This window comes from Chiloscyllium punctatum, chromosome 7, assembly GCF_047496795.1.
Source record: "Chiloscyllium punctatum isolate Juve2018m chromosome 7, sChiPun1.3, whole genome shotgun sequence".
Taxonomy (NCBI): Eukaryota; Metazoa; Chordata; class Chondrichthyes; order Orectolobiformes; family Hemiscylliidae; genus Chiloscyllium; species Chiloscyllium punctatum.
Genome location: NC_092745.1, coordinates 78,538,388 through 78,552,726, shown reverse-complemented (window position 1 = coordinate 78,552,726; position 14,339 = coordinate 78,538,388). Strand labels below are relative to the sequence as shown.

General features: G+C 39.3%; 1 protein-coding gene across 18 annotated transcripts in view; it reads right to left on the bottom strand.

Annotated features, from left to right (window-relative positions):
* Positions 1 to 14,339, bottom strand: part of lrrc7 (leucine rich repeat containing 7) — a 617,417-nt gene that overhangs the window by 332,500 nt on the left and 270,578 nt on the right. For all 18 annotated transcript variants that reach the window (XM_072574143.1, XM_072574142.1, XM_072574141.1 and 15 more), the window contains 2 exons: positions 10,894 to 10,972; positions 1,092 to 1,181 (listed from right to left, as the gene is read on the bottom strand). In XM_072574143.1, coding sequence (XP_072430244.1) covers positions 1,092 to 1,181; positions 10,894 to 10,972 — 169 coding nt within the window. The remainder of the gene's footprint in view (positions 1 to 1,091; positions 1,182 to 10,893; positions 10,973 to 14,339) is intronic.

The following is a 14,339-nucleotide window of genomic DNA, read 5'->3' as shown; positions in this document are numbered from 1 at the left end:
GTTGTTGTCAGTACACGTACCAGACTACCTACCGTTAATAAAGAATAGTGAACTATGTGTAGCAAGATAGTGTTTTATTTGTGCAAGTATCGATGCAAATGCTCGTATTTGCGTAAGACACATTTTTCTAGAACTCATTAAAGTAAAAATTATACCTTTGTTTGAAATATGATTTGCCAGTTAATTCATTATTAGTATTACTTTTTAATCTGTATTAAAGTAAATGCTATAAAAATGTAGAATCTTGTTGGAAATTTGTTTATTTGGAAGTCATTCAATAAATTTAATTATTTTCTTTTATGTTTTCTCCATGGGGGAGCATAACAATGTCTCATGTTTCTATTTATAAAGTTAAAGCTTACGGTAAGCTTTTCTAATAGCCTTCACAATTTCCCACATATCTGCAAAGGCTTAGACTTGTATACGCTCTCAGGTTTTTCAGTTCCTGCCCCTGCTGATTGAAATCTATAAGTGTGGATCACAGCTACTTATTTTGAAAGGATGGAAAGGTTCAGAGTGGTCTCACAAAGTGACAGAAGAAACACTGAATCCATTAAGCTAGAAATTTTAAAAAAGTTCTAATCATTCTGTTCCCCTCTTCAGGGTTTCTTCAAGTTGCAGCTTCCAAAATAAAGATCCTCCACCATAAACTAACAACAAGTATACCTCTTAACAAGTTACTCTTGATGAATTATGAGCTGGTGTCATGAACTTGACATTTTAACATCAGTCATGCTGATTTTAATGTATTATATTGATCCCTTACGATCATTGGTAATGACACATTATTACTATTAACACTAAACTATGACAGCAACAGAAACACAGTACAGAAACATAAGTCCCAGTCCAAAATGCAGCTAAAAATGGCAATTTAGTTAAAATTGCAGTCTAAAAAATTGTTTTAAAAATATAAACTCTGGATCGTTACCTCTATTGGTATATATTTCGACTTGTATCTTGCAAATACATTCCTTAAGTAAAACTACATAAAATGTGCACTGAAGAATAATTAGAACATTTGTAGTTGTAAATAAAACATAAACTGGCATCAATATTCCTATATTGAACGAATGAAAATAATTCATTACCTTCCAAAATTAGCTGGAAGAAATTCCAGAAATGCATCATTTAGGTAGAGTTGCATTAAGTTCAACAGCTGGGTGAATCCATCTGGAAGTCTGAAACAGTTGCAAAAAAAAGAAGTCTTGTACTTATTGTTGATAAAAAAACCGAGATTTAAAAACTCCTATTATGATAAACTATTGTCCTTTATTGCCCTTAATGACATTGTATTAAATTAGGCAGCTTTGTGATCTTTAAAGTGAATCTTTTGACTTCTGAAATCCAGAGATTCCTTTTTTGTTCCCTATTGTTTGGTAGCACGGAATGAGGGTATTTGCTGATATGACAACATATTTAGTTGAAAGAATATGCACATTCATTGTGCCTGTTTCAGCTCAACAAAAGAAGTGACAGCCATTTTTGTGGTTCATTTCAGATGTCAACACCTTGGCTAGAGTCAACATACCTGCTTTAAATGTAATTTAAGACTGATAAAATACAATCAGCACAAAGAACAATACAGCACAGGAACAAGCTCTGTTAGTCATCATCTAATTGGTGCATTTTCTATGACAATGCCTTTACCAATTAGAACTCACATATCAACTCATCAGTAGTTCTCATACCATATAAAACAGTTAAGTTCCCTTTACATTGCCATTTGTGAGAATTGTCCAGATGAATGCAAGATAAAGCCTTCAGAAAATGCTTTCTCATCAATATTTTCCTATTATAAAATTGGTCAGCAGCCAACCTTGCAAACCAAGACAAAAACAGTTTACAACTCAAACAAATGAATGTATGTTCAATATTTCAGACATTTATGCTCTGAAAAGAATCGAATATGTCATTGTGTTGAAGTAGCACCTAGGTTTTGTATTTTTCGATACATTTGCTGCTGTTGTGCAGAGGAAGGTTAATACTATGTACTGAAGCACTTTCCATTTCCATTGCTTTTAATGTCAATTCAACAACCACTTATGTGAAGATGCTGGTTTTGCAATGGGGTGGACAAAGTTAAAAATGGCACAACACCAGGTTATAGTCCAACAGGTTTATTTGAAAGTACAAACTTTCGGAGTGCTGCTCTTTTGTCCGGTAGCTAGTGGGGGAGGATCACAGGCCACAGAATTTGTGAAGGATCATCAAACACAGTATTTATCACAGAAGACAAAGGAGTACCACTCCAAAAGCTTGTACTTTCAAATAAATCTGTTGGACTATAACCTGGTGTTGTGTCATTTTTAACTTTAACAACCACCGAGAGACAGTGCAACTTGCATGGAGAATAAACTTTGAGTGCTGTGTCCCCAAAAAATAAATGGTACTGATACAGTGGCATTTCCTATAGGAGCTGAAAAACTAATTCTAAATACCAATTTTGGGGACTTTGGAAACATGCACAAAGCAAGTGGGTTAAAAATGGAAAACCACATTTCACATAATGCATATAAAATCGTGGTGAAGAATTTTGTCCAGTCAGTCCAGACTAACTTCAAATTCAGAGCCAAAGATAAAAACATCTGCTACCCCACTGCATGTTCCCACACAGACGGCTCTCAACATTTTAAATTTTCATATCACTGAGACCATGAAGGATAGTTTTAGATCAGTAATATGAACTATTATAATGAGTTTAGATAATTTCAGAAATTCTTCATAAAGTCAGAGACCTGCATTTCAGAACTTGGTTCATCCTACAAACATGCTGAAAATAGAGATGGATACGTAAGTAGCTCTGTATTTCATCACTGTGCATAGATCTTATTCAGTGCTTATGCTAGAGATTTTTACTTTGTTCTTCAGCTTTTACAAAGGTTTAAACCAAAGCCAGCAGCAGGACATTTCAAATAGTTAAAAGAAAGTTGAAAGATCATCTTGTAAAAACTCAATTTACCTAACATTTTAATTTTCTGTCTGTCTCCCACTATGACGTTCTTCAGCACTATCTCAACAAAATTCAATGTAATTTCAGGGAATAGCGTTTCATCTTTTGGTTAAAGTTAAAATCACACAACACTGGTGCTTCCAAATAAACCTGTTGGACTATAACCTGGTGTTGTGTGATTTTTAACTTTATACAGCCCAGTCCAAGACCGGCTCCTCCACATCTTTTGGTTAGGCACCTTAACAGTCTTCCAAAATCAACAATAATCTCAGAACATTATCTCTGCTTCTAATTCCCTCCCTAACGGCATTGTGGGTCAATGCACAGCAGGTGGACTGCACAGAAATTTAAGAAAACAGCTCCACCACCACCTTCTCAAACAAAAATTAGGGATGGGCAATGCTGACATCCCACAAATGAATATAGAAAATATAGGTTTTCAGACAACGCCTTTTGGGTATGGATGCCATTACACATTTTACAGTTTGTAGGATTGAGCAAATATCCTGATCATCTAAAATACTGGATAACACCGTGGACTTCTCAAAACTTTTAAAAAGTAAAGGCAACATCTAGGCTGAGCTCTGGGGAAAATACACAAACACAGAGTGGCTGTTTGGAAGCATTGGAAGCCAGAAATTCCAATTTACACCTCCACTCTATGAGAACAATTAACAAAACTTAACACTCTAAACTGAAACAAACGTTTACACCTCAGGCTACCTAGCCAAGTTAAAAACCACATAACACCAGGTTATAGTCCAACAGGCTATTTGGAAGCACGAGCTTTAGGAGCGCTGCTCCTTCTTCCAAACCGAGAGAACCAATGGCAAGAACTTTAACAACCAGCTGTACTTCAAAATCATGTTATCCTCAGTGGTGAGCGTCAACTTCTGAGACACCAAAATTTCTGACCCAGCTAGCAGGGAAGGGAAGGCGGGTGGTTACAATGCATGGTATCCCAAAGGTAGGAAGTCTGATTAAAGTTTCTGTGATTAAAACTACTAATTAGGTTCTAATAGTGTTTCAGGTGTGTTTAATTTAAATGTATTTAGTCACTGTCCTCTGTATAATTTTAAAAAGCACACAACACCAGGTTATAGTCCAACAGGTTTAATTGGAAGCATTAGCTTTCAAAGAGCTTCATCAGGTGGTTGCATCTCTACATCATGACTCTGTATAACTGATAGTGCAAATTGCATTGTTTAGTACTTTTACCTATATTTCTTGTATTATACTTAACTTTTTGCATCTAGATAAATGCAGAAATTCTTTTGCCATGAGAAACCTGTCTACTGGCTTCTACGTTTCACATTCCCTAAATAAGTAGGTGAATCAAATTACCTAAAGTCAGCAAATTAGCAATTGCAAACTCGAACTCTACAAGTTACACATTATTTTACATCTTCCTTTTTCTCTGCTTATCCTATGGTCATCTCTTTTTACCTTGCAACATCACTGTTATCATTTAAACACCTGTTTCCATCCTTCTCTTTTGCTCCATCTCCCTCATCCCCTTTAAAACCCATTACTTCAGAAAACAGGTGAAGCTGTGATGGGTAGGTTGGCCTCCTTTAGCGCTGTGAAAATTCGGTGATTCTGTGAACCCTAAATTTTCCACTTCTGATAAAAGATTATCAAACTGTAACATTAAGTTTTGCTCTCTCCACAGATGCTGACTGACCTGTTGAATATTTCCAGTATTTCCTTTGTTCCTGAGGCTTTATGGAAATTTCAGGGACAATCTTGGGATTTTAAAAAATTCAGATCGCACTGAAGGAGATAGGTGGAAAATCAGGAGGACTCAGAAATGCTGCCTCCTCTCCAGATGATAAGGCAAATGGAATTCCTACTGGACACTAGGAGGTATGGGAGTTCTGTCTGCCCCAGAGCTAAGTGTGACATAAGCAAGAGGTATGGGGACTGCATTTCTCTCTGGAATTCCCACAGCATGTAAATCCTAGATACCTTTGGCTGGGGTATTTGTCTGGAGCATCACAGAAGATTAAAGGTGACATCTCAAGTGCAAGAGTGAAATTCTTTTCTATGATGTTCAATTTTCTTCACACCTTATGACAGCCAGAACAACATTCTCAATGCAGCCTGAGGTGTTAGCATTAACAATATTTGATGGTTACCAACTTGATTGTTTAGAATTTATTACATTTGTTGACATGCAAACCCATTAAAACTAAGTATTGATGTAGAGATTGATAAACCCTAAGTAGCCTTTGTATGGGACCCATACATAGTGCTAAAATAATATTGGAGGAAGCTTGGTAGAAATCCTAGACAGAAAAAAACAAGGACCTCCAACCTAAGATGCTGTAATTGGTCGGGAGAAGCCTGAAGTAAATTTCAGGTGATTTTATTTTCCACAATAATATTACAATAGTACATTGTGTTATTATTTATGTAACCCCCAGAAGTTCCATATTATCCAGAAACTCTGAATACTATGCACACTTGTTTTAACAGAATCAGTCAACTCTAGAAGACAGTTTGAAATTTGTACAGAGGAACTGGAGTAGGCCATTCAATGAGATTATGGCTGATCTGTGGTCTAACTCATTATACCCGCTTTTGGCCCATATCCCTGAATACCTACATTTGACAACAAAATTCTCTCTCTCAGATTTAAAATTAATAACTGATCTAGCAGTTACCGTCTTTGCCCATAAATACTTTAAAGACTTAGATTAGATCATCCCTTAACCTTCAAAATTCTAAAGAAAGCAGACCTAATTTGTATAGTGTCTCCTCATAACATAACCCCTGAAGTCCAGGTACCATTTTTGTATACTAATGTCATACTCCTTCTCCAAGACCAATCCTTCCTAAAGTGTCCTGCTCATAGTACTCCAAGTGGGATCCAAGAAGGCTTTTGCAGGCTTGTACTCTAATCCTCTAGATATGAATGACCAGGATTCCATTAGCTTTGTTGATTATTTTCTGCATCTGCTCATGGCCTTTGGCTGTTCTTTATCGTTCCCATTCAGCAGGATCTGTGCCATTTATTCCATCTTTTACAAAAGCCTTTTCATTTAGTTTTATACTGCCCCTTGCATCTTCAGTTGTCCATGGCTGAGTATTTCTGTGAAATGGAGCATTTTCCTTTCAGAGGCATAAACTTGTCCTGCATAGTGTTCAATGTTTCTTTAAACATCTGCACTGTTCTCTAGTTGCTTGACCTATTAGCAGATTTTCTGAGTTTGGTATGGACAGTCTGTCTCATCTTGTTAAAGTCAGCTTTACCTAGTTAATCATTGTTTTAAGTGTGTCCAATAGAAAGGTTGCAGTAGTGAGTAGAATGTTCTTTCTTGATTATATGTTTTTAGAGATATGTATCTTGATTAAATCTAAAACATAAGTCATAACTATTATTTAACCTGGGGCAGTGTTTTGTAGAGGAATAAGATGGTGTTATTTTCTGGGTCTGTAGATTGTGAAGGAGCAAAAATAGCCGTTAGTACAGTGATATGAACTTCTTGTCAGATGTGGGAGTTTAAAAAGAGTTAAAGGGTTACTGTGAATTATGTCTGCCATAAATGCTGTTTGATGTGAATATTATCAGATCAAATGGATTGGTTGGAGAGACAATTCGAAGCATTGAGGAATTTGCAACAGCAACAGTGTGTGAGGGATGGCAGTTATGGGGGGGGAGGTTGTCTCAGATACAGGCACATAGATGGGCCAACTCCAGGAAAGGTAAGAGAGGTAGGCACCTAGGGCAGGAGTCTTTTGTGGATATACCCATTTCAAACAGGTGTGCTGTTTTGGAAAATGTAGGGGGTAATGGATTCTCAGGGGAACGTAGCATGAACAGCCAAGTTTCTGGTATTGAAACTGGCTCTAATGCAATGAGGGGTATGTCGGCTTCCAAGATATCAATTGTGTTAGGGGATTCTGTAGTCTGAGGTACAGACAGACGTTTCTGTGGCCAGCAGCGACAAAGCAGAATGGTATGTTGCTTCCCTGGTGCCAGGATCAAGGATGTCTCAGAGGGTGCAGAATGTTCTCACGGGGGAGAGGGGCCAGCAAGAGGTCATTGTACACATTGGAACCGACGATATAGGAAGGGAAAAGGTTGAGATTCTGAAGGGAAATTACAGAGAGTTAGGCAGAAATTTAAAAAGGAGGTCCTCAAGAGTAGTAATATCTGGATTACTCCCAGTGCTACGAGCTAGTGAGGGCAGGAATAGGAGGATAGAGCAGATGAATGCATGGCTGAGGAACTGGTGTATGGGAGAAGAATTCACATTTTTGGATCATTGGAATCGCTTTTGGGGTAGAAATGACCTGTACAAGAAGGACGGATTGCACCTAAATTGGAAGGGGACTAATATACTGGCAGGGAGATTTGCTAGAACTGCTTGGGAGGATTTAAACTAGTAAGGTGGGGGGTGGGACCCAGGGAGATAGTGAGGAAAGAGATCGATCTGAGACGGGTACAGCTGAGAACAGAAGTGAGTCAAACAGTCAGGGCAGGGAGGGACAAGGTAGGACTAATAAATTAAACTGCATTTATTTCAATGCAAGGGGCCTAACAGGGAAGGCAGATGAACTCAAGGCATGGTTAGGAACATGGGACTGGAATATCATAGCAATTACGGAAACATGGCTCAGGGATAGGCAGGACTGGCAGCTTAATGTTCCAGGATACAAATGCTACAGGAAGGATAGAAAGGGAGGCAAGAGAGCAGGGGGAGTGGCATTACAGCTGTGCTGAGGGAGGATATTCGCAGAAATACAACCAGGGAAGTTATTTGGGTGGAACTGAGAAATAAGGAAGAGATGATCACCTTATTGAGATTGTATTATAGACTCCTTAATAGTCAAAGGGAAATTGGGAAACATACTTCTAAGGAGATATCAGCTATCTGTAAGACTAATACGGTGGTTATGGTAGGTGAGTTTAACTTTCCAAACATAGACTGGGACCGCCATAGTGTTAAAGGTTTAGATGGAGAGGAATTTGTTAAGTGCATACAAGACAATTTTCTGATTCAGTACGTGGATGTACCTACTAGAGAAGGTGCAAAACTTGACCTACTCTTGGGAAATAAGGCAGGGGAGGTAACTGAAGTGTTAGTGGGGGAGCACTTTGGGGCCAGCAACCATAATTCTATTAGATTTAAAATAATGATGGAAAAGGATAGACCAGATCTAAAAGTTGAAGTTCTAAATTGGAGAACGGCCAATTTTGACGGCATTAGGCAAGAGCTTTCGAAAGCTGATGAGGGGCATATGTTTGCAGGTAAAGGGACAGCTGGAAAATGGGGAGCCTTCAGAAATGAGATAACAAGAATCCAGAAAAAGTATATTCCTGTCAGGATGAAAGAAAAGGCTGGTAGGTATAGAGAATGCTGGATGACTAAAGAAATTGAGAGGTATAGTTAGTAAGTTTGCAGGTGACACCAAAATTGGAGGTGTAGCGGACAGTGAAGAAGGTTACCACAGAGTACAATGGGATTTTGGTCAGATGGGTCAAATGGCTGAGGGGTGGCAGATGAAGTTCAGTTTAGATAAATGTGAGGTGCTGCATCTTGGGAAAGAAAATCAGACCAGGACCTATCCACTTAATGGTAAGGTATTGGGAGTGTTGCTGAACAAAGGGAACTTGGAGTGCAGGTTTAGTTCCTTGAAAGTGGAGTTGCAGGTAGATAGGATAGTGAAGAAGGCATTTCCTATGCTTTCCTTTATCGGTCAGAGCATTGAGTAAAGGAATTGGGAGGTCATGTTGTGACTGTACAGGACATTGGTTAGGCCACTTTTGGAATATTGTGTGCAATTCTGGTCTTCCTCCTATCGGAAGGATGTTGTGAAACTTGCAAGAGTTCAAAAAAGATTTACAAGGATGTTGTCAGGATTGGAGGATATAAGCTAAAGGGAGAAACTGAATAGGCTGGGGGTGTTTTCCCTGGAGCGTCGGACAAGGTCTTTTCCCTAAGGTTGGGGAGTCCAGAACTAAAGGGCATAAGTTTAGGATGAGAGGGGAAAAATTTAAAAGAGACCTAAGGGACAACCTTTTCGCACAGAGGGATGTGCATCTATGGAATTAGCTGCCAGAAGAAGTGGTGGTGCCTGGTACAATTACAGCATTTAAAAGCTATCTGGATGGGTGTATGAATAGGAAGGGTTTCGTGGGCCAAGTGCTGGCAATGTGACTAGATTAGGATAGGCTATCTGGTTGGCTTGGACAAGTTAGACTGAAGGGTCTGTTTCCATGCTGTACATCTCTATGACTCTATAACTCTAAATTAGCTGTTGTCCCACTAACAACTATGACAATCATGGCTGGAGTCCATGAAACCTGTCTGAGAGACTTTGGTGGCTATTTTCCAAAAGCAGGCCATTGGAAGCAAGAGGCAATCTGAATTCACCAAGCATCTGCTCTGATTTCTATTTTGAGTTTTTTTAATGTCTCGCTTGTTTGGTAGGATAGGAGACTGAATACTAATATGGTGAGGTCGGCTGGTAACTAGGCACTTAACAAGCAATAATCCTTCTTAAGTAGTAACAACCACTGACTAAAGGGAAACTTGCTTCCAATGTTGAGATCAACTTTTCCAACTTGCCTAGTAATTCTGTCACAAATCACTCCTGTAAGATCCCACCCATTTTGAGGGAGAGGGTGAGGGGGACAGAGACAGAGAGAATGGGCAAAAGTGAAACAATGGGAGAGAGTGAATGTGTCAAAAAGAGTTTGTGTATACATGAAGGATTTTGTGTGTGGCAAGGAATGTAATGAGGGGTATGTGTGTTTGTGGGAGGGGACAGTGAATGAGTGAGGGGGGGTTGTGAGTATGTCTGTGGTGGTGGAATTATTGAGGGTGGGGTATACTTGTGAAAAGGAGACAGGCAGTGTGGGCGTGTGTGCATGTGTGGGCGAACAGTGAGTGTGTGAAAGTGGGAGTATGTGTGAACACTGAAACTGAATGAGCCAGACACACCCACCTTTTCCATCCTCCTGCTGTTCCTTGCTGCAAATATCTACCCAGGGAGCAGGCTGGCAGAGAAGAAAAACCCAGATTGAAAGGCTATCTGCTTCTGACCCTGAACTCTGCTGAGAGTATCTTGCTACCAGAGGTAAAAGCAAGGTCAGTATTACTAAAACCTAATCTGTTTCCTTCTAGCTGTGCTTCTGAACTGAAAAGGCAAAATAAGCTTTTGTTAGACAGCTCTGCTTGGCACTTTTAAATTGTAATTTTGATCAATTGCTCTTATGTAAATAATCAATTTATTGGTTTGGAATCATTTTTAAATTCATATTACTATTCTGCCACAACTTATCTTTATGAAATATGTTTACCACTCCTTGGTAACTGAGAAAACAATGGGAACAATGAAAAAAATGGGAGACCTGTAACTCCCATTTGAAAAGGCTGGATAAGCCTGATTTAAAATAGATTGGTCAAACATTTTTGAAGTCTAAACTGAATTGGCTCAAATTTGCCTACATTGACTTCTATTTCTCCCATTCATTCAGCTGATTAATCACTAATTTTGTGCTTCCATCTAAATTGCTTACAATGTCATTGCCAAACTTTGATAAGTAACGTTGTATCACATCTTTTGTCATTAATATAATGACTAGCTGAGACTCCTATGGGAAGCCATTAATCAAACCCTGTATATTAGAATACCTATCTGTAGTATCAGTTATCAGCTATTCAGTCACTTTCCAGGTTAGTAAGTTGTCTTCAATTTTAAAGCACTATTGAACAGGTCCACAGTTTTATTGGTCATTAAAGATAGTGTCGATAATATTTAAATACCTCATCACTTTTATTTAATATTCTAAAAGCTATTCTTGAATATTCCATAGCCTCACATCAATACAATCTTTTGTCGAAACTTCCTGTAAGGTGGAGACATGAAAAGGTATTGAGTGATGACAAAATAACATCACACAAGGAACTGATTCTTTACTAACTCACTTGGAAATGGGATTAACGCTGGCTTCAATAACGGATAAGTATTTACAGCACTTAATATTTTCTGGGAAATCTTGAATACCTGCCAAAAAAAAAGAAAAATATCAGAATCTGAAAACAATATTAATTTAAAGAAAGGTATAATTGTGTTTCAACAATTTCATTTTTTCAATATTTTTTCAAACACAAAACATAGACTTAGTCACACTATTAGTCCTCCCATTAAGAATAAATTTAAAGGCGTCATGGCAACATGTTTTATGTTACTTCTTCTCATCCCTTCTCCTCTAGCAGCTTTCAGTACTTGAATGATGTACAATGCTTTTCATGTCTGGACCTACTTAGTAGTATTTGCAAACATCTCATCACAGCTCAATCCAATTCTACTCATCTGCACACATATATTCGAGCATAGGCTGAAGGTTAGTGATCAGCAGCAGTAACAAACTGAATTTCTCCCTGACCTTCCCAGGGAACACTTCAGCTAACATTAGATTCCCCTACTGTACCACAGCTAACCAGTCAAACTCAGTACAAGGGTCAAACCAAAGACCTTTTATTCTGTATAAATCAGTCAAAATAATGTGATACCTTAATTCAGTGATCCATTGGAGTGTGTGATTACTTTTAGAGGTGGGGTTACATTAAACATGCTGCTTCCATTTAATTTAGCAGAACCAATGTTTGCTTATTATTTTATTCTTGATAAATTACAGTTTAAAAGGCTTCCAACATGTCACTTTGTGATTTAACAGGCGTTATGAGGACTAGCATTTTTGCAAGTGCTTGATGCTGATCTAGGTCCGACTCCCACAGCACAGTTCATCAACTTCACAAATACCTTCCATCCTGACCTCCAGTTCACCTTGACTATCTAAGACACCTCCTTCCCCTTCCTGGACCTTTCCATCTCCATTTCCGGTGACCAACTCAACACTGACATCCACTATAAACCCACCAACTCCCACAGCAACCTGGACTACATATCCTCCCACCACTCCGTCCTGTAAAAATGCTATCCCTTATTCCCAATTCCTCCACCTCTACCTCATCTGCTCCCAGGAGGACTAATTCCACTGAAGAACATCCCAGATGGCCTCCTAATTCAAAAACCTCAATTTCCCCTCCCATGTGGTCAACGATGTCCTCCAGCACATCTCCTCCATTTCTGCACCTCTGCCCTTGAACCCCACCCCTCCAACTGCAACAAGGACAGAATCTCACCTTCCACCCGACCAGCCTCCAGATACACCACATCATCCTCCGCCATTTCCGCCACCTACAAACAGACCCCACCAGAGATATATTTCCCTCCCCACCCCATCTGCATTTCAGAGAGACCATTCCCTTCACAACTCCCTTATCAGGTCCATGCCCCCATCAACCCACCATCCCTTCCTGGCACCTTCCCCTGTCATTGCAAGAAGTGCAAAACCTGTGGCCCTACCTCCCCCCTCACCTCCGTCAAAAGCCCCATAGGATATTTCCACATCAGACAGAAATTTAACGGTACTTCCACACACACCATCTACTGCATCTGTTGCACCCAATGTGGTCTCCTCTACATTGGAGAGACAGGACACCAACTTGCGGATCATTTCAGAGAACTTCTCTGGGACACCCACACCAACCAAACTCACCACCCCATGGCTGAACACTTTAACTCCCCCTCCCACTCTGCCAAGGACATGCAGGTCCTGGGCCTCCACCATCGCCAAATCCAAACACCCCATCTGGAGGAAGAATGCCTCATCTTCCATCTTGGGACCCTCCAACTACACGGGATCAATGTGGATTTCACCAGTTTCCCCATTTCTCCTGACCTCACTTTATCCCAGTCCCAACCTCCTAACTCAGCACTGCCCTCTTGAACGGTCCTACCTGTCCATCTTCCTTCCCCCATCTGCTCCACCCTCCTCTCTGACTTATCACTTTAATCCCATGCTTCATCTACCTATCACATTCCCAGCTACCTTCTCCCCAGCCCCAATTCCCTCCCATTTATCTCTCAACCCCTTGGCCCACAAGTCTCATTCCTCATGAAGGCCTTATGCCCAAAACATCGACTCTCCTGCTCTTCAGATGCTGTGCTTTTCCAGAACCACATTCTTCGATGCTAATGTGGATATTCAGAAATGATTACAATAATGCAATATTGAAACTGTCTCGATATTAACTGTCTCGTCCAGTTCTTTAAAATAGGTTTGACCTCCAGAGCTGAATAGATTCCTCATACTCAGAGACAGTGGAATGCAGATGTACATTATTTAAGAGACCAAAATGTTATCTTCTTATTGGAAAGCATGGTGAGTCTTCAGATTCCGAGCCAAAGATAAAAATAACAATTTCTTACAACATAGAATAAATAAATTGTTTTGGTTTAATAAACCATGTATATGCAGGCTAAATATAACCTTAATTAAGAAAACCAAAGAGCTGCAGATATTGGAAATCAAAAGCAAAGACAGGAATTGCTGGGAAAACTCAGCAGGTCTGGCAGCATCTGTGGAGAGACAGCAGTTAATATTTCGGGTCTAATGATCCTTCTTCAGAACAGGCTCAGAACTATCCTGAAGAAGTGTCTGTGGAACTGAAACATTAACTCTGCTTTCTCTCTGCAGATGCTGCCAAACCCGCTGGGTTTTCCCATCAATTTCTGATTTTGTTAGATATAACCTTAATTGGTGAAAGTAGGAATTCTGCAAATATTAGCATCTTTTGAATGGTTATTCTTTGTTTTGAATCACTGAATATTCACCATTGGCAGCCAAATCCAAGTAATATTTTGTTTGAACATGTTGTGACTGTCCACTTTTTAAAAAGGCAGAAGTTCCCTTTTTCTTTGTTTTTAATGACAATGTGTGACTGAGCCACCTAAATCTGAGATTTTCAGATTCAAATAATAGTCTAAGCTGAGAGAACTAATAATCTTCAGGATACATGAAGAGCAGTGCAATTGCAGTAAGGACAAGGATAGTAAGAGGCATTTCAGTACATTTCTATCTGGAGATTCCTTCTGAAAATACACGTGTGCAAGCAGTACAGAATTAGACACAGTCTTAATGCATTTGGCATTAAATAAGTTGTGCTGACAATTGGTAGATAGGGTGATACATAATGAATGGAAACTGAGGTAAAGCACTGAGGGTGCCCCAAAAACAGAACTCAATGCCTTAAGGGCAAGATGAAGAGAAAACACTCAGAAGTAAGAATTCGCATGAACACAATCAATAGATAGAAAAAGTCTACAAAAAGAGACAGATAGTTCCCATTGTACTGGACAGAAATTTTAAAATTGGATAATACTTGAATTATGGCACAATCCTAATGCTGTACACGATGCGCAGGTCTAATGAGGCCAGTTGGAGAACCGTTGCAATGTATTGGCCTCATTTACTTTCTACTAGAGTTCTGAAAGTGCAATAATGAATGTGGATATCAGATCAGCA